This window comes from Oncorhynchus keta, chromosome 2, assembly GCF_023373465.1.
Source record: "Oncorhynchus keta strain PuntledgeMale-10-30-2019 chromosome 2, Oket_V2, whole genome shotgun sequence".
In the NCBI taxonomy this organism is placed as follows: Eukaryota; Metazoa; Chordata; class Actinopteri; order Salmoniformes; family Salmonidae; genus Oncorhynchus; species Oncorhynchus keta.
Genome location: NC_068422.1, coordinates 28,411,396 through 28,439,337, shown reverse-complemented (window position 1 = coordinate 28,439,337; position 27,942 = coordinate 28,411,396). Strand labels below are relative to the sequence as shown.

Below are 27,942 nucleotides of genomic sequence, written 5' to 3'. Positions count from 1 at the left end.
AACTACATCACATTAGTCATCTAACAGACTCCCATCCAGAGCGACACACAGAAGCAACCCAAAAAATGTTTTTAATCAATTTTAGATTAAGCCTGTAACGTAACAAAACGTGGAAAAAGTCAAGAGGTCTGAGTACTTTCCGAATGCACTTTATACTGTACATATAAAAATAGGTAAGCTTAACAGTGCTATGTAAACATTGCTAACATTGATGAAGACATTGAAAGACTAACTGTTCTGTCTGGTTTAACAGTTCTATATAGTGTGAAAATGGGGACAGGCGGGTTGAGGGTGGGGGGGAAGGGGGCAAAGGGGGGAGGAGGGGGGAGAAAAACGTTGTTTTACCAAACCCCCAAGGATGAAGAAGACCATGAACAGGCGTCCCAGGGTGGTTTTTGCATAGACATCCCCGTAGCCCACTGTTGACATAGTGACCATGAGCAAGTAGACACATTCCCAATAGGAAAGTGACTGGGAATTTTGGAAGTTTTCCCAAGGATCCCTGAGTTTTCCACCTAAAAACGGGAGTGGGAAAGAGATTTGAACAGGGTAGAATGTCAGTCTTAAGCAAAAACATTGGAAGGATTTTGATCACAACCCCTGAAGCAGGTTCTATGTGTTCTGTGCATGCAGGTGCTCTAGGTTTGTCTTACCATCAACATGGTCTTAAGAGTCAATCAAGCCAGCATTGCAGAGTTTACACAGTAGCCAACAAACATGTCTTCCAGTGGACTAATGCATTTCCGGCGTGGTTGAGGATGCTGTGACACTATCAAGTACCTCCTCCACTGGTTAGTGCCTCCAGTTCGGAAACAAGTGAACTGAACTGAACACGACATGGTTCTGACACTTAGGGCAGCAGTTTGCAAACAAAGGCCCTGCATATAACCTTCTCAACACAAGTTTGATTGAATCTGGCCCTGCTGAACTATCGTGCTTTCACTCTGATCAGACAAAGCAGCATTTCTGAAACCTTAATATTGAGCTGATGCTGCCATCTAGTGTCAGGAGGTTAGAGGTATCCTCCTGCATGTTCTAATGCTATATTAGTTGGTGTGTTATTGTACTGTTGGTTGAGCCATTGACATAAATGTACTGACAACTTGAGCCAGCTGTGTGTAAGAAATAAGAGAAAAACTGAAAAAAGGACAGACATTGTTGATTGATTGAGCTGTCATTTCACTGATAAAAAGGACAGACATTGATCTGTAGTTCTACTGATTGATTAAAGCGCCCCTAGCTCTTCATCATCACATGGAAACACCCTCTATTGGCCGGTCCGAAGGCAATCCCTAGCCCCCTCCCCTCGGGTGGCAGCACATCTGAACTGGGTGGATGGGGGCTATACAAAGATGGCGCCCACCTAGCCTTTTTAACGAACATGCTGATTCCCAAATCAAGCCCGGGCCACTACCCCCTAGGCCCTGCTGTGGATCTGAGAGGATCAGATAGGTTTAAGCAATATGGTCATTTTCTGCTTCACCTTGCCTTCAAAAAGGCTGGGGATTTTCATACAGTTACGGGCACTGAACATGTTGTATTTTGGTACTGGCAGAACTATTGCCGTAATGGGTGCTCTAGGGTATCCCACCAACACGGCGATCTAGGGTATCCCAGCAACACGGCGCTCTAGGGTATCCCACCAACACGGCGATCTAGGGTATCCCAGCAACACGGCGCTCTAGGGTATCCCAGCGATAGTTTGTCACAAAAAACCTATACCGCAGCGTAGGTTCTTTTTTTAAACTAAATTTTTAGTGCCCACAACTGTATATATTTTGTTCCGTATTGCTTACATACCTATCCGATCATTTCGGACATACAGGAGTCCCCGGGGGGTAGGAAGTAGGGGTTGGTCAGGGACCCTTCAGCACTTCAGATCTGCCACACATCCAGGGGGAAGGGAGGGGCTAGAGGTTGTTTTCGGACCAAGCGTTAGGAGTTCTCACCTCCCTTACTCCCCCCGTAGCCCAACCCCCCCGCCCAGCCACTTACCAAATGTATGAATCCGGCAGCTGTTAGCCATGTGCTTATGAAGATGGAACACAGGTTCACCAGCTTGATGGAATTGCTGGGTAGAATAAGAACCATAAAAATCTCTCAAAGAGATCCAGACCAGGTAAGGGTGACAGAAAGAGAATAATGTAATGGGAGAGGCTCATCTATTGGGTCTGAGATGGTGAGGCTAGAAAACACCTGGCTTAGGTTGTAAAGTACTGTACTGTCCTGTACATGTACTCTCTGCTCCTGTCATTATTTTATCATTACGTCAAGTTCTGTCTTTATGTCTGGCATGGTATGCCAGTAAGATGCTAAATAAAATGTAAGATGCAAGTAAAAAATTATAAAAACAAAATGTTCTATTATTTTCTCTTTCGCTAAGCCAGGAAATGAATGGGACTGTGGGTCTCTAGGGGGGTGGGATCAGGTCAAAAACAAAAATGCAATAAAACCAAACAAAATCCATTAAGCTGAAAGGGATTACTCTATTGAACTGCTAAGAACGTACATTATGTCATGACAGCTTTTGTGGAATGCTGTTGCCAGCACTCTAACCATCATCTTGTGTTGTGTTCCCTACATATAGTCAACAGCTACTGTAGTGCCTATTCTTGCCCTGGTGTAATAGGGAACGTGTCATGCTTTAGTTCAGGATCGGTCCACATACATCATACACTTTCCCTTTCCCGCTCTCTCTCTCTCTCTCTCTCTCTCTCTCTCTCTCTCTCTCTCTCTCTCTCTCTCTCTCTCTCTCTTCCCTCCATCTCTTTCTCCTTCCCTCACTATCTCTCCCTCACCTGTACACGAGGGCTAAGCCACAGAAAGAGAGGATTACTGTACATTAATCAACGTCTCTGTGTTTACAGTGTTAAGAGCCCAGAAAGGACAGGAGAGGCACGCTGGGCCAAACAGTCATCAAGAGACAACCTCAGTGACACTTTACTGTACAGTCCTGCTATTTACTCAGCCACTACATGGGGAAATTAAAGTTAAAATACATAGTGATTACATAACAATTTCAGATGACATGAGTGAGACTCATTGGAATAAGCACCGTGGGAGCTACTATATGTAACATTTATACCAGGGAGTATACTATATGTAACATTTATACCAGGGAGTATACTATATGTAACATTTATACCAGGGAGTATACTATATGTAACATTTATACCAGGGAGTATACTATATGTAACATTTATACCAGGGAGTATACTATATGTAACATTTATACCAGGGAGTATACTATATGTAACATTTATACCAGGGAGTATACTATATGTAACATTTATACCAGGGAGTATACTATATGTAACATTTATACCAGGGAGTATACTACCTGTAACATTTATACCAGGGAGTATACTATATGTAAAATTTGTACCAGGGAGTATACTATATGTAACATTTATACCAGGGAGTATACTATATGTACCATTTATACCAGGGAGTATACTATATGTACCATTTATACCAGGGAGTATACTATATGTACCATTTATACCAGGGAGTATACTATATGTAAAATTTGTACCACAGAGTATACTATATGTACCATTTATACCAGAGAGTATACTATATGTACCATTTATACCAGGGAGTATACTATATGTAACATTTATACCAGGGAGTATACTATATGTACCATTTATACCAGGGAGTATACTACCTGTAACATTTATACCAGGGAGTATACTACCTGTAACATTTATACCAGGGAGTATACTATATGTAAAATTTGTACCAGGGAGTATACTATATGTAACATTTATACCAGGGAGTATACTACCTGTAACATTTATACCAGGGAGTATACTATATGTAAAAATTGTACCAGGGAGTATACTATAAGTAACATTTATACCAGGGAGTATACTATATGTAACATTTATACCAGGGAGCTACTATATGTAACATTTATATCAGGGAGCTACTAAATGTAACATTTATACAGGGGAGTATACTATATGTAACATTTATACCAGGGAGTATACTATATGTAACATTTATACCAGGGAGTATACTATATGTAACATTTATACCAGGGAGCTGCTATATGTAACATGTATACCAGGGAGTATACTATATGTACCATTTATACCAGGGAGTATACTATATGTACCATTTATACCAGGGAGTATACTATATGTACCATTTATACCAGGGAGTATACTATATGTACCATTTATACCAGGGAGTATACTATATGTAACATTTATACCAGGGAGTATACTATATGTACCATTTATACCAGGGAGTATACTACATGTAACATTTATACCATGAAGTATACAATCTGTAACATTTATACCAGGGAGTATACTACCTGTAACATGTATACCAGGGAGTATACTATATGTAAAATGTGTACCAGGGAGTATACTATATGTAACATTTATACCAGGGAGTATACTACCTGTAACATTTATATCAGGGAGTATACTATATGAAAAAATTTGTACCAGGAAGTATACAATATGTAACATTTATACCAGGGAGTATACTATATGTAAAATTTGTACCAGGGAGTATACTATATGTAACATTTATACCAGGAATATACTATATGTAACATTTATACCAGGGATCTACTATATGTAACATTTATACCAGGGAGTATACTATATGTAACATTTATACCAGGGAGTATACTATATGTAACATGTATACCAGGGAGTATACTATATGTACCATTTATACCAGGGAGTATACTAAATGTAACATTTATACCAGGGAGTATACTATATGTAACATTTATACCAGGGAGTATACTATATGTAACATTTATACCAGGGTGTATACTATATGTACCATTTATACCAGGGAGTATACTATATGTAACATTTATACCATGAAGTATACAATCTGTAACATTTATACCAGGGAGTATACTACCTGTAACATTTATACCAGGGAGTATACTACCTGTAATATTTATACCAGGGAGTATACTATATGTAAAATGTGTACCAGGGAGTATACTATATGTAACATTTATACCAGGGAGTATACTACATGTACCATTTATACCAGGGAGTATACTATATGTACCATTTATACCAGGGAGTATACTATATGTAAAATTTGTACCAGGGAGTATAATATATGTAACATTTATACCACGGTGTATACTATATGCACCATTTATACCAGGGAGTATACTATATGTAACATTTATACCATGAAGTATACAATCTGTAACATTTATACCAGGGAGTATACTACCTGTAACATTTATACCAGGGAGTATACTACCTGTAATATTTATACCAGGGAGTATACTATATGTAAAATGTGTACCAGGGAGTATACTATATGTAACATTTATACCAGGGAGTATACTACCTGTAACATTTATATCAGGGAGTATACTATATGAAAAAAATTGTACCAGGAAGTATACTATATGTAACATTTATACCAGGGAGTATACTATATGTAAAATTTGTACCAGGGAGTATACTATATGTAACATTTATACCAGGGAGTATACTATATGTACCATTTATACCAGGGAGTATACTACATGTAACATTTATACCATGAAGTATACAATCTGTAACATTTATACCAGGGAGTATACTACCTGTAACATGTATACCAGGGAGTATACTATATGTAAAATGTGTACCAGGGAGTATACTATATGTAACATTTATACCAGGGAGTATACTACCTGTAACATTTATATCAGGGAGTATACTATATGAAAAAATTTGTACCAGGAAGTATACTATATGTAACATTTATACCAGGGAGTATACTATATGTAAAATGTGTACCAGGGAGTATACTATATGTAACATTTATACCAGGGAGTATACTACATGTACCATTTATACCAGGGAGTATACTATATGTACCATTTATACCAGGGAGTATACTATATGTAAAATTTGTACCAGGGAGTATAATATATGTAACATTTATACCAGGGTGTATACTATATGTACCATTTATACCAGGGAGTATACTATATGTAACATTTATACCATGAAGTATACAATCTGTAACATTTATACCAGGGAGTATACTACCTGTAATATTTATACCACGGAGTATACTACATGTAACATTTATACCATGAAGTATACAATCTGTAACATTTATACCAGGGAGTATACTACCTGTAACATTTATACCAGGGAGTATACTATATGTAAAATGTGTACCAGGGAGTATACTATATGTAACATTTATACCAGGGAGTATACTATATGAAAAAAATTGTACCAGGGAGTATACTATATGTAACATTTATACCAGGGAGTATACTATATGTAAAATGTGTACCAGGGAGTATACTATATGTAACATTTATACCAGGGAGTATACTACCTGTAACATTTATATCAGGGAGTATACTATATGAAAAAAATTGTACCAGGGAGTATACTATATGTAACATTTATACCAGGGAGTATACTATATGTAAAATTTGTACCAGGGAGTATACTATATGTAACATTTATACCAGGAATATACTATATGTACCATTTATACTAGGGAGTATACTATATGTAAAATTTGTACCAGGGAGTATACTATATGTAACATTTATACCAGAGAGTATACTATATGTACAATTTATACCAGGGAGTATAATATATGTACAATTTATACCAGGGAGTATACTATATGTACCATTTATACTAGGGAGTATACTATATTTAAAATTTGTACCAGGGAGTATACTATATGTAAAATTTGTACCAGGGAGTATACTATATGTAACATTTATACCAGGGAGCTACTATATGTAACATTTATACCAGGGAGTATACTATATGTAACATTTATACCAGGGAGTATACTATATGTAACATGTATACCAGGGAGTATACTATATGTACCATTTATACCAGGGAGTATACTAAATGTAACATTTATACCAGGGAGTATACTATATGTAACATTTATACCAGGGAGTATACTACCTGTAACATTTATATCAGGGAGTATACTATATGAAAAAAATTGTACCAGGGAGTATACTATATGTAACATTTATACCAGGGAGTATACTATATGTAAAATTTGTACCAGGGAGTATACTATATGTAACATTTATACCAGGAATATACTATATGTACCATTTATACTAGGGAGTATACTATATGTAAAATTTATACCAGGGAGTATACTATATGTAACATTTATACCAGAGAGTATACTATATGTACAATTTATACCAGGGAGTATAATATATGTACAATTTATACCAGGGAGTATACTATATGTACCATTTATACTAGGGAGTATACTATATGTAAAATTTGTACCAGGGAGTATACTATATGTAAAATTTGTACCAGGGAGTATACTATATGTAACATTTATACCAGGGAGTATACTATATGTACCATTTATACCAGGGAGTATACTACATGTAACATTTATACCATGAAGTATACAATCTGTAACATTTATACCAGGGCGTATACTACCTGTAACATGTATACCAGGGAGTATACTATATGTAAAATGTGTACCAGGGAGTATACTATATGTAACATTTATACCAGGGAGTATACTACCTGTAACATTTATACCAGGGAGCTACTATATGTAACATTTATACCAGGGAGTATACTATATGTAACATTTATACCAGGGAGATACTATATGTAACATTTATACCAGGGAGTATACTATATGTAACATTTATACCAGGGAGATACTATATGTAACATTTATACCAGGGAGTATACTATATGTAACATTTAAACCAGGGAGATACTATATGTAACATTTATACCAGGGAGTATACTAAATGTAACATTTATACCAGGGAGTATACTATATGTAACATTTATACCAGGGAGTATACTATATGTACCATTTATACCAGGGAGTATACTAAATGTAACATTTATACCAGGGAGTATACTATATGTAACATTTATACCAGGGAGTATACTATATGTACCATTTATACCAGGGAGTATACTAAATGTAACATTTATACCAGGGAGTATACTATATGTAACATTTATACCAGGGAGTATACTATATGTACCATTTATACCAGGGAGTATACTATATGTAACATTTATACCAGGGAGTATACTATATGTACCATTTATACCAGGGAGTATACTATATGTAACATTTATACCAGGGAGTATACTATATGTAACATTTATACCAGGGAGTATACTAAATGTAACATTTATACCAGGGAGTATACTATATGTAACATTTATACCAGGGAGTATACTATATGTAACATTTATACCAGGGAGTATACTAAATGTAACATTTATACCAGGGAGTATACTATATGTAACATTTATACCAGGGAGTATACTATATGTAACATTTATACCAGGGAGCTATTATATGTAAAATTTATACCAGGGAGTATACTATATGTAAACTTTATACCAGGGAGCTACTATAAATGCTCAATGCATGCTTTGAAGAGTTGTTACCGCATAAGTTTAAATGTGTTAGTATAAGTCTGGAACAGGACTGTAAAATAAAGTGTTACAGCAGTGTCCAGAGAGTGTCTAGAGAGCAAACCTGACCCCGAGCTTCTATGTCAGATGGATTCTGTAGATAGTTGTTGTGGTGCTACCGTGCTGGAGTGGTGGCGGTCGTCCAATGAAAGCCCTATACTTACCTTGTTTTTAAGATATTCAAAAACTGTAAAATTTCTGAGAACTGTATCAATCTCAAGGCTCTCAGGAATCTTAAGCCTGAGAGAGAGAGAGAGAGAAAGAGAGAGAGAGAGAGAGAGAGAGAGAGAGAGAGAGAGAGAGAGAGAGAGAGAGAGAGAGAGAGAGAAAGAGAGAGAGAGAGAGAGAGAGAGAGAGAGAGAGAGAGAGAGAGAGAGAGAGAGAGAGAGAGAGAGAGAGAGAGAGAAAGAGAAAGAAAGAGAGAAATAAAGGTTAATAATCATACATAAAAGGATAGTGTTTTACAGTGTGGCCTGTCGCCTATAAGGAGGATATACTGTAAAATAGGCCTATATACAGTACAGTAGTGTCATGTACTGTAAACTGAGTGTCCTACATGTGTCTGAGTCCAGGGTTAGAGAAACAATGCAACACCTGCCTCAATGCCAGTTTACATAACACCAATATATTCCCTGCTCTGCTCTACCATGTGTGTGTGTGTGTGTGTGTGTGTGTGTGTGTGTGTGTGTGTGTGTGTGTGTGTGTGTGTGTGTGTGTGTGTGTGTGTGTGTGTGTGTGTGTGTGTGTGTGTGTGTGTGTGTGTGTGTGTGTGTGTGTGCCATGCATACCAATGTGTATTTCTATTCATTCTGGATGGAATAACTTACACTAGTAGAGACTGAGGTTAACAGGGCAGGACGATGTTAAACAGTTACTTATCTTTGTATTTTTCAAATCTTTTTTATTTTTGGGGATCTGTTCATAGTTTAATTCATGGTTGATACCAGTGGAGGCTGGTGGGAGGAACAATAGGAGGACAGGCTCATTATAATGGCTGGACTGGAATAAACGGAACGGGGTAAAACATGTGGTTTCCATGTTTGATATCGTTCCATTTATTCCATTCCAGCCATTACGAGCCTCTCCTCCTATAGCTCCTCACACCAGCCACAACTGTTGGAGACATCTGTAAACAAAATCGTTCTCTCCTGCGTACAGTGAGAAAGTGCTTGGAACTATCATGCAGCAAGACCATACAACAAATCAAACTGCAAGCCTCATCACACGTAACAGCTACAGTACCACAAATATTTGTATACACGGGCCACGCGGGAATCAAACCCACAACCCAGATGCTACCATCACCCTTTTCCCCCCCAACATACTAAGCCATTGGAACCACACTGCAGAGTAAAGAATAAGAATCATAACCACAATGAGAGACTCCATACCCTTCCCAGACCTTAGTCCTTACCACATTTGGAGATAAAGATAAATTCTTTGAACATGGCCCAGACCCCATGTTCTACCATTCTTATCCCATTTTAAGAGGAAGTATAGATTGTGATTCCTACTTGTATAAACGATGTTTAAACAGACAGGACCACAGTTTGACTATTGCCCCATGGATCTCTATTGTCACCCCATTTGGAAAGGACGCGTATACTGGACGAGCCAGACTGTTTGAACATGACCCAGACCCCATATATTCTACCATTCTTACCCTACAGAGTAACTATGGCACTAGATCATTATTCTTACCCCACAGAGTAACTATGGCACTAGATTATTATTCTTACCATACAGAGTAACTATGGCACTAGATCATTATTCTTACCATACAGAGTAACTATGGCACTAGATCATTATTCTTACCATACAGAGTAACTATGGCACTAGATCATTATTCTTACCATACAGAGTAACTATGGCACTAGATCTTTATTCTTACTCTACAGAGTAACTATGGCACTAGATCTTTATTCTTACCCAACAGAGTAACTATGGCACTAGATCTTTATTCTTACCCTACAGAGTAACTATGGCACTATATCTTTATTCTTACCCCATTTGCAGAGAAAGCTCAGAGAGGTCCAGAGACCAAGATATGGTCTCTTCTGCCTCTCCTTCTCCATAGCCATCCCATGCGGCCCCAACCTCACCCTGTACCCTTTCTGAAACAACTCTCCACACGATTTCCTACGCCTGAATGTGTCTCCACGAGCCTCGGAGCGAGGGGCGCAACCGCGTGGACCCCGGTACATCAGAAGCTTAGTAGGGATCATCGCTACCGATCACAGATACTTAGTTATCTATTGTAGTGTGTCAGGTAGTTTCTGTTTAGGGTCCTTGTCTTTCTGTAAAGCGGGACCAAGCTGTAGTTCTTCAGTTCTAAGGTCCAACACTGTTGGTTCAAGAGTGTCTCAAAGGAAGAGATGAAGACGAAGTTCTTGAAGAAGGCAATGGATTCAAAAAGATTATTGTTCTTCTTTGGAAGATGGAAAAACTCAACTTGTCTAGGTAGAATGAAAGAGATAAAACAAAACACTCCCAAAGCTAAGACAAGGTACAACCCTAGCGCCGGTGAATAACCTTTGCCGAGGTTCCAAAAGGTCCGTTTCCACCAGAAACGCGTGTATAGAAAAACCTGACTAAAAGGTCCAGAATCAAGCACTATGCATGCTTAAGAGAACACCAGACAGACTGAGTGACAGTCAGGTAAACAGACACCAAGACTCTGTACCTGTCTAGTACAAATTGTATCCTGGTCTGATATGAACTGTGATACAATAGAGGCTCTATCCCTGTATTGTCATTGTGTTAATAATCTGAACAGCCCAAACAGATTTCATTTTGGCCTCTTTGTTGTACCTACAGAGAGTCATGTGGATTTTCAACCACCAATAAGGTGCAGTGTTCAGAGGTGAGGCGTTTTTAAAACTGCCTGAAGCAATCCAGGGATTTAGAGCGAGAGGTGAAGTAATAATCTGTATTTAATCACAAGTGCCGTGCTGTCACTAGCAGATATCAGATGGGTGGACAGTATCTATAGTACACTGGGATAAAGCGGAATGGAGGTTTGTGGATAATAATGGCGCCGGAGGGGATGGCTGCCATTTTACGGGCTCCTAACCTAACTTATTTAGTACATAATGTTGCTGCTACAATCTCTGATGACTGAAAATAGTTTCTGGATATCAGAACAGCGATTACTCACCTCGAACTGGGCAAAGTTTTTTTTTTTATGAGTCCAAAGCGAAGAACATACTGCTTCTCCGAGACCAGGCCCAAATCCCCCTTATTCGTGTGAAGAAAAGACGGAAATACAGGGGGTGGAGATCGGGGTGCCTTATTAGAATTCGTCGCCGAGTGGGTAACCAGCCTCTACCATCTGTTTAAAGCATACAAAGCTCTCCCTCGCCCTCCATTTGGCAAATCTGACAATAATTCTATCCTCCTGACTCCTACTTACAAGCAAAAACTAAAGCAGGAAGTACCAGTGACTCTCTCAATACAGAAGTGGTCAGATGATGCGGATGCTAAGCTACAGGACTGTTTTGCTAGCACAGACTGGAATATGTTACGGAATTCATCCAATGGCAATGAGGAGTATACCACCTCAGTCAACGGCTTCATCAATACAGTGCATTTGGAAAGTATTCAGACCCCTTGACATTTTCAACATTTTGTTATGTTACAGCCTTATTTTAAAATGGATTAAATACCAAAATATCCTCAGCAATCTACACAAAATATCCCATAATGACAAAGCGAAAACAGGTTTTTAGTAATGTATGCTGTTACATTCCCCAGTTTCTGTGTTGTTTTGTGTTTCTATGTGTTTGTATGTTTCAGGAAATGGCTTCCTGGATTCCCCTAAGCAGCTGATTGGTCGGGCCCATTGCAGATTGGAGCTTTGACCCGCCCTCTCGTCAGGGGATACAGCTGTCTACAATTACCGACTCCTTCGGCAGCTTTAAAAGCCAGTGTTCCTTTATTAGGAAAGAGTTGTCCTGTGTTGGTTGTTGTTCAGGGACAGTTTTTGTTATGTATTTTGTAGCTGCTACTTCTGAGGTATGTGTATGACAAAGGACACTGTGTTTGTGATTATTGAAATTGTTCACTTTAAGTTTGTATTATTCTGTTTCATTTGTTCCCAGGGGGGAAGGGGAAGGCACCTTGTGGTGCTTAGGCAAGAGGCCTGTGGGCATACATATACCCGTAGTATGTCCTCTGTCTATGGAAACTAGGTAAGACCTGGGGGGACCAACCCCTGTATTTTGGTTAGCGCACCAGGTTGCGTACGTAGTGGGTAGGCAAGTAAGGTAGGAGGGGGCTCTTAAACTTTCTTTGCTTTGGTTCCGTTCAGCCCCTTTCCCCAACATTGCTCTGTTAAGAAAATAAATTCCCAGTAAACGGTAATATTCTCTGCCTCTGTCATCTTTACCAGCACCTACAATCACATACCTCTTTCACTCCACGAGGAGTTGAGTGTAGCAGGGCGTTGCGTTCCCTCCTGCAAGAGGTATACATGACATATGCAAATAAAAAACAGAAATATCTTATTTACATACATATTCAGACCCTTTGCTATGAGACTCGAAATTGAGCTCAGGTGCATCCTGTTTCCATTGATCATCCTTGAGGTGTTTCTACAACTTGATTGGAGTCCACCTGTGGTAAATTCAATTGATTGAACATGATTTGGAAAGGCACACACCTGACTATATAAGGTCCCACAGTTGACACTGCATGTCAGAGCAAAACCCAAGCCATGAGGTTGAAAGAATTGTCCGTAGAGCTACAAGACAGGATTGTGTCGAGGCACAGATCTGGGGAAGGATACTGAAAAATGTTTACAGCATTGAAGGTCCCCAAGTACACAGTGGCTTCCATCGTTCTTAAATAGAAGGTTGGAACCACCAAGACTCTTCTTAGAGCTGGCTGTCCAGCCAAACTGAGCAATCAGGGGAGAAGGTCCGAAGGTCAGGGAGGTGACCAAGAACCTAATGGTCACTCTAGAGTTCCTCTGTGGAGATGGGAAAACCTTCCAGAAGGACAACCATCTCTGCAGCCCTCCACCAATCAGGTCTTTATGGTAGTGACCAGACGGAAGTCACTCCTCAGTAAAAGGCACATGACAGCCTGCTTAGAGTTTGCCAAAAGGCACCTAAAGACTAGCAGACCATGAGAAACAAGATTCTTCGGTCTGATGAAAACAAGATTGAACTCATTGGCCTGAATGCCAAGCCCCACGTCTGGAGGAAACCTGCCTCCATGCTTACGGTGAAGCATGGTGATGGCATCATCATGCTGTGGGATGTTTTTCAATGGCAGGAACTGGGAGACAAGTCAGGATCAAGGCAAAGATAACTGAGCAAAGTACAGTAGAGATCCTTGATGGAAACCTGCTCCAGAGTGCTCAAGACCTCAGACTGGGGCGATGGATCACCTTCCAACCCGACAATGCAGGAATGGCTTCGGGACAAGTTTCTGAAGTGGTACCGGAGCGCCAAGTCTTGGTCCAAAAGGCTCCTTAACAGCTTCTATCCTTAAGCCATAAGACGGCTGAACAATTAATCAAATGGCAACCCAGACTATTTACATTGACCCCCCTTTGTTTTTACACTGTTGTTACTCGCTGTTTAGTATCTATGCATAGTTACTTTACCCCTACCTACATCGCTCTGGGTAGTTGGAGGAGCCACATCGAATCCGAACTCATGTCAACACTAAGTATTCCCGAAGCTAACGGTTTCCCTACCAAGGCCATTGGTTCTTGTTGGGCAGGTGACATCACTGCATAATGGCTACTAGCATATGCTAAATAGCCCGCATCTGCTACACATGCAACAACACTGCATGTAACATAATCCAAATCTGTGGGTATGTGCACTGCCAAGCCCCCTCCCCTCTGTCACGTGACTGACAGTAGAAACACACACTGGAGCCTTTTATCAATCAGCAGCCTAGGGATGACCATGTTACAACATGAATAATACCCTGTCCAGCCAGTAAGGATTATAGCCCCCCACACACACACTAGAGGACTAAGGGGAATGCACACACAGATACTTTACTAGAGTCAGTAAGCAGAGCACAAGGCTTCAGAGATCAAAACAGATAGTACACTAACATCACCAACAGAGGGCAGTAGTGATGAGGATATGTCATTTGGCGAGATATGGATGGTACATTGGCTCCAGTAGTCTGTGTGTGGAAGTAATATGGGATATTATGTCATATGGCTTTAATTTTAAAATCGAGGTTGAGCTTTTACAACACTGCTTATATCTTCTTCTATGAGGGCATTTGCATGTATTTCTTTTTACCCTTGCATTGTATTATAAGGTCTTTATACATGTAGTTACTCCTATTTTTCCACAGGACCCTACACTATCATTCCAAAGCTGCCTTACCATCCTCCGCAAGCTCTGTTCTTTCTAGAGTGACGCCCTAGTAGGACTGAAATGACTTGTGTAGATGGGGTGGAAGGGTTGGGGCTCTGGGGCTAACAGCAAGCTAACATCTTTCAAAGCACTAATCAGGGGAGGCTGGTGAGGGGAAGACGGTTCACAAATAATGAATGGATGTGTTTGAGACCATTCCAATAATTCCGTTCCAATCATTACTATGAGCCAGTCCTCCCCATTTAAAGTGACACCAGCCACCACTACAGCTAATCAACACCACTAGCCTGGCTATGGCCCTCTCTCTCATGGGAGGGACACCCACTTCAAGTAATTTAAGAAGATGGTGTCTTATTTCCAGGAGGAACACTGCATGTCCTTTTTACATTAGCCACACGTTTTCTCTATCCTCTTAATTAACAGCCAAATTGCAAAATGGGAATGAACATTACTGTGAAATGAGAAATACATAGAGTAGGATAGAGAACTGTCTCCTGTGGCTCAGTTGGTAGAGCAACACCAGCGTTGTGGGTTTGATTCCCACGGGTACCAGTGTGAAAATAATTAACATTTAAGCACTCACTACTGTAAGTCGGTCTGGATAGGAGTGTCTGCTAAATGACTAAAATGTCAAATGTTACTGCAGTGCAGAACCTCTTAATTTTATTTTCTGTAATGGAGTCCACTGGTTCTCTTGTTAAAGAAAACCACTGGAAGTTTCTCAGGCAGTTCCATGAGAACAACTGGTAGTGTGTGTGTGTGTGTGTGTGTGTGTGTGTGTGTGTGTGTGTGTGTGTGTGTGTGTGTGTGTGTGTGTGTGTGTGTGTGTGTGTGTGTGTGTGTGTGTGTCATAGCTTTTAGTCACACAGAGAGAGAAAACTGAATGAGTCCACAGGGATTGATGTAAAACTGTTAACACCGTCATTGTTTGCCTCTCAAACAGACGACAAAACAGAATTAGTGAGATGGAAATCGTCTTTATGGACATCAAGACAAAGACAAATCACTGATTATGGATCCATCTCTATTGATTACAGTGAAGCCATTACAATTCTGTCAACTTGCCTTGCCACTGGATCTCAACTCAATAGAGATCGACATGGGGGACATGTGAGGACATTATACATGTCACTCAGTCACCAACCACTGGACAGATTATTCATGCATGTTGGATCTAGAGTCTGATGTAACATCTACCTGATAACACCTCTACAGTACCAGATCTATCATTAGACTTTCTATCTATACAGTCATTGGATTCTGTCCTGTCGTCAATCATTGTCATGTTGCTATAATAATATAATAAGTTTCTTATTTCCTGGAAACCTCTGATTTGTGTCCAGTACCAGCTCATCCTAATAATAACCTGGCCGAATACATTTACATGTACATTGTCATTTTAGTTATTTAGCAGACACTCTTATCACACTTACAGTTGGTATATTCATCTTAAGACAGCTAGGTGGGACAACCTCATATCACAGGCATAGTAATGCAGCTATCAGTAGGATCAGCACTGGAAGGGGGGTTCAAGTGCAAGTGGTGGTTAACATGTTGTTGTTGTTTTGTTTTTTTGGGTGGGGGGGGTTGTGGTGAGGAGAAGGATTATTTAAGATACTGTTACAGATGTTTTTGGAAGATGGGTAGTACCCTGCCTAATACCCTGTCCCCAGCTAATAGTACCCCCTGTGATATCGACCAGTTGATAATGGAGAGTTCGGCCTATGTGTTATGGCACAATAGCACAGTGTAGGCCAATCACACACGCACACGCACACACGCACACGCACACACACACACACGCACACACACACACACACACACACACACACACACACACACACACACACACACACACACACACACACACACACACACACACACACACACACACACACACGCACATATTATGGCTCAGTATATTGTAGTGTGGACCCGGTCAATGGATCGCTGGGACAGTAATATCTGTTGCTACGTAATGTGACATACACAAATATTCATGGTCATTTTTTAAATGTTTTATTTAGTTTGTTATTTTATGGAGCCATCCCTTGAATAATTTTGTAGGCCTCCCAGGTCCTGTATTTGCATTGAAAGTCATGTATATAATGGTTGCCGCTAGGGGGAGCTGTGATGTCAGCTGTGATGCGTTAGTGGGATCGTGAGGTCTTGGATGTTGCTTCTTCAATCTTGGGAAATGCCTAATACTGAACTATCTTATCTCCATCTCATCATTCCACTCTGTTAATTCAGGTATGTAATGCGCAAAAGTGCAATATGACTCATGAAATATTGAGATAACATGGTTAACTACATAGTCCATGAGTTTGGTAATGTTTGAAGGCAATTGAAGGAAATTTAACTGAGTGAAAAACTGGTTGGTATTTTCCACATTATAAGTAATGGGCGTTTGCTACGTTGCTAATGGTTATACGTAAGAAAAGGGAATACGACTTTTTCAACAAGGCTTTTAGCTCATATTTGTTTTATTTCCAATGAACAAAGGCTCAGTTTACTTCAGGAAATATATGTAAATATGCAATGTGCTATAAAATGTGTTGTGTTTATTTGTAAGAAAATAGCATTGAACAGTTTACTAGCATTATGCTAACCGAATTTAGCTTTGCGCTAGCTAGCTCGAGGCTATTGTGTTTCAGCTTGTTAGCTCATATGTTGATGGTTTAGAATGTAATGGTTGTAGCATTGTTTTGTACAGCCTCCAGTCATTTGTAGCTTTATGGAAATTGACACTGCTAGTACAGTGAGCTAGGTATAATGTAATGTAGCCTCTTATGGTACAATTTGATGGTTTTACATGCCAAATAGCTTTTATTGCTAGATGCTAAATACTACCGATTGAATAGCCTCAGATGATATGCACTATTAATTTAGCTATAGCAAGAGGTGAAAGGTGAATGCGTAACGTAAACTCACGTAAACTCGTACATCGCCGTGGTCCGTACAATTGCCCTTATTTTAGCGCCCCAAAAATGTAATACTTCCAGATCAACTGTAATGTCAATACCATTGTAAAGCACAATTTCTCCCCTTTCCAACAGAATCAATTACATGGCCTAAACACTGCCCGTTTCTGCATAATTCAAGCAGGCAATGAGCCCCGTCGGGTATTTTAAAAAATGGCATGTGGGGAAGCAAAACTAATGCGTGACACTAGATCTGTCCAACTTATCACCTTATCGCCTCTAAAATGTAAATAAAACACTATAAAGAGTTTATATAATGTGTCATTACATACCTATTTGAAGGTTTGTGTCGAATTTGAATCTGGGTTTTAGGGCGGTGCTTAAGTGATCTTAGAAGTAAACAGCGGCTTTGAGAATGATGATCGCATGCAATGATGACGCAAAAAATGACTAGGTATCCCCCCTTACCCCCGTCACTGTCCATTTCTTGTTTTTAAAGGATGAGATAAGTGCTACACCTGGTGGAAAGAGATTGTAAGAGAGAAATAGTTGCTTCGTGCATGCTGTACGTTACGACATGACACGTCCCGATGTAATGGAGGGTCTGTTTTTTCAACTTTTCTCCAATACTATAGAGCCATTACCATGTCGATCAACGCTTGAATAGAAACCTAGAAACCTTCACACCCCTGATTTTGAAGTCAACACAGTCGCTACAGTCCCATTAGTTTTCTTTGTAGCCTTGTTTGAATGTCGCGGTTACGCACATTTGTACGGAATGGGGTGAGTTTACGTTAGATGTATGGAGACTTTTGGGGGGGGGGGACTTGAGACCTTAATTTTTGATACACAAAATGGAATGTGAAAAGACTTAATACTAGAATGCAGTTGTAATGTATAATTGATTTAGCCTAAATAAAAAAAGTTTCAGAAACTTGGAGTATGCCTAATACTGAACCCTACTAACTTTTCTCCATCTCATACCACCCTGTTGATTCAGGTCAATTATCTGCTGACTACGTCTCAGTCCGAGGCATGTAACAGTAACACACCCTTAAAACACACAGCAATAAACACACATGCAATACACGCTAGTGCAAACACACATTCCATTTCACACGTGGTGTGTGTGTGGGACCGTATAAAATCAGATGACCCTAAAATACACTATCTGACGCACAGAAAGCGTCATTCCGCCTCTATGCAAACACAAACACAGTGTGACGCGAGTGGGCTTTTCGAGGGTGTATTCTTCTGTGCTATCTGACACATTCTCAGTGGTAAAATTATATATTTTTTCATCTCACTGGCTTCCCTAGTATGAATAGATGATAGATAAATAAATACATAATTTATGAATGCATATTCATGGTGAGTAAAGGGAAATCTAGGCCATCTCAAAACAATGGCTTTCCTCCCAGTTGCCTTTTCAAATACCTCCAGAAATAGGGGGCTGGTTAGACCCAGATAGTAGGATTCAGGATTCACTGCCGAGGAGAGCCTCCTCCCAGTAAACAATCTGGTTACTTCTGCATTCCAAGAATGTTAGTAGGGACCTTCTAAGAAAGTTAAAATTGCAACTTCTTATTTATTTCTCAAAACAATGATTTTTTCTCCAAATATTTCTGAATAAAATTGCCAACTTCACCAACAGTTTTACCAAATTGGTACTCCATTGTAACCTTCCCTGATGACACAGGAACATTCACTGTTGGTTGGTCTTTTTTTTTTACATCAGACTACAGATTTAATTAGTGGCAATGCAGAGAATGGCTAATTATTAAATCCAGTCTGTCATAGACCACCATATCAACCTTTTTCATCATTCTACAGCTAGTTAACGCTAACAATAGCATCACCACGCTACTACTGCATAGCCTACTGAGAAAAATAAGCCATGACACAATCCAGACCATTGTATGTTTCCCAGGCTGCACCTATTGTTAAATGTGGAGGGCACCGCACAGAGAAGGTCCAATAGATGAATCGGAATGGCCGATTAATTAGGGCCGATTTTTGGAGGCTGATTTTTATGAATTTTTTTTTTTACAACTTTATTTAACGAGGCAAGTCAGTTAAGAACACATTCTTATTTTCAATGACGGCCTAGGAAAGGTGGGTTAACTGCCTTGTTCAGGGACAGAATGACAGATTTTTACTGTGTCAGCTCAGGGATTCAATCTTGCAACCTTACGGTTAACTAGTCCAACGCTCTAACCACCTGCCTCACGAGGAGCCTGCCTGTTACGCGAATGCAGTAAGAAGCCAAGGTAAGTTGCTAGATAGGATTAAATTTATCTTATAAAAAACAATCAATCGAAAAAGGACTGTCGTTGCTCCAACGTGTACCTAACCATAAACATCAATGCCTTTCTTAAAATCAATACACAGAAGTATATATTTTTAAACCTGCATATTAATGCTAAAAGAAACGTTAGCAGGCAATATTAACCAGGTGAAATTGTGTCACTTCTCTTGCGTTCATTGCACGCAGAGTCAGGATATATGCAACATTTTGGGCAGCCTGGCTCATTGCGAACTAATTTGCCAGAATTTTACGTAATTATGACATAACATTGAAGGTTGTGCAATGTAACAGGAATATTTAGACTTAGGGATGCCATCCGTTAGATAAAATACGGAACGGTTCCGTATTTCACTGAAAGAATAAAGTTTTGTTTTGGAAATAATAGTTTCCAGATTTGACCATATTAATGACCTAAGGCTCGTATTTCTGTGTGTTTTATGCTATAATTAAGTCTATGATTTGATAGAGCAGTCTGACTGAGTGATGGTAGGCACCAGCAGGCTCGTAAGCATTCATTCAAACAGCACTTTCGTGGGTTTTGCCAGCAGCTCTTCGCAATGCTTCAAGCATTGAGCTGTTTATGACTTCAAGCCTATCAACTCCCGAGATTTGGCTGGTGTAACCGATGTGAAATGGCTAGCTAGTTAGCGGGCTGCGCGCTAATAGCATTTCAAATGTCACTCGCTCTGAGACTTGAAGTAGTTGTTCCCCTTGCTCTGCATGGGTAACGCTGCTTCGAGGGTGGCTGTTGTCGATGTGTTCCTGGTTCGAACCCAGGTAGCGGCAAGGAGAGGGACGGAAGCTATACTGTTATACTGGTAATACTAAAGTGCCTATAAGAACTTCCAATAGTCAAAGGTATATGAAATACAAATGGTATAGAGAGAAATAGTCCTATAATTCCTATAATAACTACAACCTAAAACTTCTTACCTGGGAATATTGAAGACTCATGTTAAAAGGAACCACCAGCTTTCATATGTTCCCATGTTCTGAGCAAGGAGCTTAAATGTTAGCTTTCTTACATGGCACATATTGCACTTTTACTTTTTTCTCCAACACTTTGTTTTTGCATTATTTAAACCAAATTGAACATGTTTCATTATTTATTTTATTTTATTGATGTATTATATTAAGTTAAAATTAGTGTTCATTCAGTATTGTTGTAATTGTCATTATTACAAATAAAAAAAAATCTTAAATAATCGGCCGATTAATCGGTAGCGACTTTTTTTGGGGGGTCCTCCAATAATCGGTATCGGCGTTGAAAAATCATAATCGGCCGACCTCTAGTCATGACACCATATTCATCATATTTCAGGTACAATACTTCACCACAGAAAGACTTATGTCACACTGCTCTAAGTCACTGAGTCATTGTAGAGGTGGAGAGAAATATAGAGAGAGGGAGAGTGAAGAAGGTCCATTCTTACCCAGCCAGCTCCTATTCAAGTAGACCGATACGAAGACAGGAGGAACAGTGAAGAAGTCCACCACTGAGTTGACCTCCAGCCAGAACCACAGCTTATCATTGGCAGCTATGAACTGAAGAAGAAATAGAACGGTAACACCTCACTTAAACCCTGGAAAACACAAAGACTACACTCTAAGGTCCTTTAAAAAGCTACTTTATGTCGCATGTGACATTAGGACTCTTCAATAAATAAACTCTGCTTTATGTTTTCTTTCCTTGCTTACTTCATAGTATCGCAATACTGGTATTGTGACAACCCTAATTGATGCAGTTATAATGTATCATAAGACTTATCTTTGTTTGCAATGAACTGAGGGGAGACATAGACGTAACAATTCATGTTGGTAAAACTTTCCTTTAAGTCCATGCTGTAGGTTAAATTTGTTACCAACATGAATTCTTGCTTCTATATCTTGCCTCAGTTCACAGTACAATGACTTATGATGCAATTATAATGCATTAAAACAGTTATCATGAGCATGTATGACCGCTTTGTAATGCGCTATTATCATCTTATAAAGATCACGACTATGAAAAAAATGGCAAGTCTATCTAATCCTCGTATTATATAGAGTTCATGTTTTATTTTTAACCTTATCAATATAGCAACATAATACATTAATTTTAATTTCATATACTGTATCTAAAGAGTACCTGGACTCTAACATACTGAACTAAAGTTGCCACTAGAACAGTTCAGTTCTATAAAACATAACGATCAGGCTAGGGCCAAACGCTTGATCAGTTTCCCAGCATCGTCCCCTGACATACAGCATGTTGTTTGTGAATAGATCTTAGTCAGTGATGTGATTCATGTGGAGTCGTGACTGCCATAAGCAGCTTAGGACTTGATTTATTCATTGAGGGTTTCAGGCAGGCTTTTTCTCCAATGGAACGCTGGCTTTGGGAGAACACCAAGTCAGTATTATGACAATAGATCTCCTGCCTTTAGAGAGAGGTAGGTGTGTGTGTGTGTGTGTGTGTGTGTGTGTGTGTGTGTGTGTGTGTGTGTGTGTGTGTGTGTGTGTGTGTGTGTGTGTGTGTGTGTTTTAATAGGGCTTTAGTACATACCCGCAGCCCAAAGTAGAGGAGGAAGAAGACATTGAAGAACATGTCGATCTGTAACGTGAAATCTTTGTAGAAATTCTGACAGGATTCTATGGGACTGTGAAAGAGAGGGAAGAAAGGGAAGAAAACGTCACATTAATAGACATACTCTATTACAATAATATATGTCACATTAATAGACATACTCTATCAATAATATAAGTCAATAATATACGTCACATTAATAGACATATTCTATTATATGTCACATTAATAGACATACTTTATTACTATCACAATAATATATGTCACATTAATAGACATACTCTATCACAATAATATATGTCACATTAATAGACATACTTTATCACAATAATATATGTCACATTAATAGACATACTCTATTACAATAATATATGTCACATTAATAGACATACTCTATTACAATAATATATGTCACATTAATAGACATACTCTATTACAATAATATATGTCACATTAATAGACATACTCTATCACAATAATATATGTCACATTAATAGACATACTCTATTATATGTCACATTAATAGACATACTCTATCACAATAATATATGTCACATTAATAGACATACTCTATCACAATAATATACGTCACATTAATAGACATACTCTATTATATGTCACATTAATAGACATACTCTATCACAATAATATATGTCACATTAATAGACATACTCTATCACAATAATATATGTCACATTAATAGACATACTCTATTACAATAATATATGTCACATTAATAGACATACTCTATTATATGTCACATTAATAGACATACTCTATCACAATAATATATGTCACATTAATAGACATACTCTATCACAATAATATATGTCACGTTAATAGACATACTCTATTACAATAATATATGTCACATTAATAGACATACTCTATCACAATAATATACGTCACATTAATAGACATACTCTATTATATGTCACATTAATAGACATACTCTATCACAATAATATATGTCACATTAATAGACATACTCTATCACAATAATATATGTCACATTAATAGACATACTCTATTACAATAATATATGTCACATTAATAGACATACTCTATTACAATAATATATGTCACATTAATAGACATACTCTATTACAATAATATATGTCACATTAATAGACATACTCTATCACAATAATATACGTCACATTAATAGACATATTCTATTATATGTCACATTAATAGACATACTCTATCACAATAATATATGTCACATTAATAGACATACTCTATCACAATAATATATGTCACATTAATAGACATACTTTATCACAATAATATGTCACATTAATAGACATACTCTATTATATGTCACATTAATAGACATACTCTATCACAATAATATATGTCACATTAATAGACATACTCTATTACAATAATATATGTCACATTAATAGACATACTCTATCACAATAATATATGTCACATTAATAGACATACTCTATTATATGTCACATTAATAGACATACTCTATCACAATAATATATGTCACATTAATAGACATACTCTATTACAATAATATATGTCACATTAATAGACATACTCTATCACAATAATATACGTCACATTAATAGACATATTCTATTATATGTCACATTAATAGACATACTCTATCACAATAATATATGTCACATTAATAGACATACTCTATCACAATAATATATGTCACATTAATAGACATACTTTATCACAATAATATGTCACATTAATAGACATACTCTATTATATGTCACATTAATAGACATACTCTATCACAATAATATATGTCACATTAATAGACATACTCTATTACAATAATATATGTCACATTAATAGACATACTCTATCACAATAATATATGTCACATTAATAGACATACTCTATCACAATAATATATGTCACATTAATAGACATACTCTATTACAATAATATATGTCACATTAATAGACATACTCTATTACAATAATATATGTCACATTAATAGACATACTCTATTACAATAATATATGTCACATTAATAGACATACTCTATTACAATAATACATGTCACAGTTTGGGGTACCACACGTAGCCAGTGGATTTCAAAAGGTGCAAACAGTAGAAACCTGCCCACTACTGTGTATTCCCAAGTGTTCACAGAACACAGGAATCATTAACAAGTCTTTATTCATCTTTATTCATCCCACTGGGGCAATTAGTTTCAGGATTGCTGTGAATCAGACAACAGACAACAACAGAACAGACCAAACAGTGTGCGGGTATTGACAATAAAACAAGTTGTGGTTTATGTCAACGGCAAAAATAAATAAAAGCCTGCAACAAAACCCATGTGTGTCCTGTCTTCCCTTTAGTGTACATATCCCATAAAGAAGGTGCATGGCTCTTTGCAATCAGCAAGGTGGTACAGTATAGTACAGTAGCTAGCCTAGTTAGCTAGCTAGCATGCTGCTTCCTCTCTCCTCAGGAGAGCCAAACAATGAATAATGAGGAATAATCCATCTCATCGGTCACATAATCCATCTTTATGTTTATATTATGATTAACCATTAAGGAAGTGGATGCTTTAAACAAAGAAATAGTAGCCAAAATGCCACTAAATTCTTTATTGTGGTAGAACAGCGTTTTTTTCATGGAACATTTGACATCAAATTCACCACAGTGGTTGTGAGCAGCATATATTAATATTCATTATGGGAGTTGATTGCCTATGGGAATGTATAGGCTCATTTAGACAGTCAACAGTGAAGGATGGCCTCTCCTCACAGCAAAACGAATGGCTTTAAGTAAGTGTATAGAGAGGCTCAGTGGGAGAGGGTGAATGGGGTTTGAATGGTTCCCAGGGGTGGAAGACAGAGAGAGAGCAGTACGATCATCATCCTCTACTTAACATAAAACATCTTAATGGGGGGTGATCCATCAGAGAAGATGACAAATTATAACCATGAGAGAAATGTGTGAGGAATTGTTATCACATGAGAGCAAAGACGGCTTTGTCTGATAGCTGGGTGATTTCGGATTAAGTTAAGAACTGTAGGCCTGAAATGGAACAGTCTTTATCATGGCATGAATCTTGGCACGTGGCCCAACAGATTTAATCTATGTGTATATATGGATGAAGGGTTAAAATAGCCCCTGAATGATATTGTTTGGTTAAAATATATTATTTTCTCCCAGATGGCCACCCAGATTAATAAGCACCTCTCCGCACCTCTATGGTTCAGAGGGGTTGGGTTAAATGCGGAAGACACATTTCAGTTAAATGCATTCAGTTGTACAACTGACTAGGTATCCCCCTTTCCCAGTCAGTGGACGGAGGTTAATATGTCTGACCCCTCAGTGGAATTGCCATTGATCTAGCCTGAATACTCTATTTACACAGTACTAACCCTCCGATCTCCTATAAAACTAACAGTGATGTGAAAACAAACCCTGTTATGAATCATACAGCCAATCCATAAATACTTTGTGCTGGGTTGATTAAATGTCAATATCCATTTGGTCCATGTTGTGGTCCATTTGCAAATAAATTCATTCAAAATCATACAATGTGATTTTTTGGATTTTTTTTCTAATTTTGTCTGTCATGGTTGAAGTGTACCTATGATGAAAATTACAGGCCTCTCTCATCTTTTTAAGTGGGAGAACTTGCACAATTGATGGCTGACTAAATACGTTTTTGCCCCACTGTATGTCTTCACACACCTAGGTGATTGATGAATTCAAGATAAGGTCATTTTTATTGATCTCAGATTCTCAGTGTCAAAGTAGCCTGTCATTTCCATCATTTGTGCGGTATTATGGTGATTTCAAGATAACTGGGAATTCTGAAAAAAACAAGGTTGAATCATGACTCAGTGAACTTCAGGTCGGAAAGTCGGAGCTCTAGAAAGAGGCCTGAGTTCCCGACATGGAATTCCGAGTTGGATGACCGGTCAAAACGAATATTCACCGTAGTATGAGCTCGTTTTTTACCGATTTCCCAGTTGACTTAAACGCATTATGGCAAAGTCTCCAGTCATGTAAGATGATGTAGAAACGGCATGAAATCCATTTATAAAAGGCCAACATTTTCCCGGACCCTAGGCCACAAAAAAATGTTTCTCACGTGTGCAACTCCTGTAAGGGCCTCTACTGTACGGCTCTGTCGTTACAGAAATGTGATGGTATGCATGCAAAGTTTTATAGTGGCCTAGGGTCCAGGAAAATGTTGGTATTTCATAAACTAATTTCATGCAATTCTACGTCATTGTACCTCTCTCGTGCTCACTTTCTGTTCCGGCTCGTCCCGATTTACTAGTTAAGCACTGTGCATGTGTATGTGTATGTGTGTGTGCACGCTTACGTTTGTCTGTTAACATTGCTCCCCATGCGACAGACACTCAAAAACCTAGAAGCCTTTCCTATTGGTCCCTAATGCTTCCAGTGAAATCCTTTAGCTGTCTACCACCCTCCTCGTCTCTTATCATCAACATCATCATCATCACAGCCTAGCAACCCAGGCAGATGCTTCGTTCTACAGAGCACACAGAGTTAAAATAACATTAAGCTACCCATGTGGCAGGCACGGTGGCACATTCCTTCCAGTGAAACTGTGCCGTCATTCTGGCTCAACACTGACCCGTTTGTCATGTGACCCGAAGGCTTTTCAAGGAAGTGTTAAGGACAGACCCCTTGATGTCTGGGAGCTAGGTTGTTTTATACAGGATCTGTAAATAGATAGGCCTGGCACACCAAGTTACTTTACAAAGACCGAGTCAGCAATAACAACAACACCCCTCCCTCCCCATCATTCTAGAAACTGTCTGGGCATTGTGGCGCCAGATTTACAGGTTAGCTGAACCAAACACTGAGATGGCAATTTCAGCATCTGAAATAGAGAGATAGGATTGTGACGCAGAATTACTGGGGTACCAAAATATGTGTATATGCCACATTGAGAGCAGAAAGACAAAGGCCTGATCCCAGGCCTCAACATCACATCACACCCTCACAATCACATAGGATCCAGCAGGCCACATGTTGTTGTTTGGCCTGGGGGGCACTGCTGGACAGAGGGAGAGAGAGAAAGAAAGAGAGGGGAGCGAGAGGGAGAGAAAGAGGGTAGAAGTAGAGAAGGATAGAGATGTAGAGAAGGAGAGAGGAGAGAGAGCTAGAGAAGGAGAGAGGAGAAAGAGCTAGAGAAGGAGAGGAGAGAGAGCTATAGAAGGAGAGGAGAGAGAGTTAGAGAAGGAGAAAGAGGTATAAAAGGAGAGAGGACAGAGAAGGAGAAAAATAAAGAAAAGAGAAAGGTAGAGAATGAGAGAGGTAAAGAAGGAGAGAGAGGTAGAGAAGGAGAGAGAGG

The 27,942-nt window shown here is 38.7% G+C and overlaps 1 protein-coding gene across 7 annotated transcripts in view; it reads right to left on the bottom strand.

Annotated features, from left to right (window-relative positions):
- Positions 1-27,942, bottom strand: part of LOC118371387 (calcium-activated potassium channel subunit alpha-1-like) — a 315,283-nt gene that overhangs the window by 79,123 nt on the left and 208,218 nt on the right. For all 7 annotated transcript variants that reach the window (XM_052474861.1, XM_052474855.1, XM_052474850.1 and 4 more), the window contains exons 4-8: positions 22,590-22,683; positions 21,478-21,589; positions 8,627-8,702; positions 1,976-2,071; positions 346-502 (exon numbers count right to left, since the gene is read on the bottom strand). In XM_052474861.1, coding sequence (XP_052330821.1) covers positions 346-502; positions 1,976-2,071; positions 8,627-8,702; positions 21,478-21,589; positions 22,590-22,683 — 535 coding nt within the window. The remainder of the gene's footprint in view (positions 1-345; positions 503-1,975; positions 2,072-8,626; positions 8,703-21,477; positions 21,590-22,589; positions 22,684-27,942) is intronic.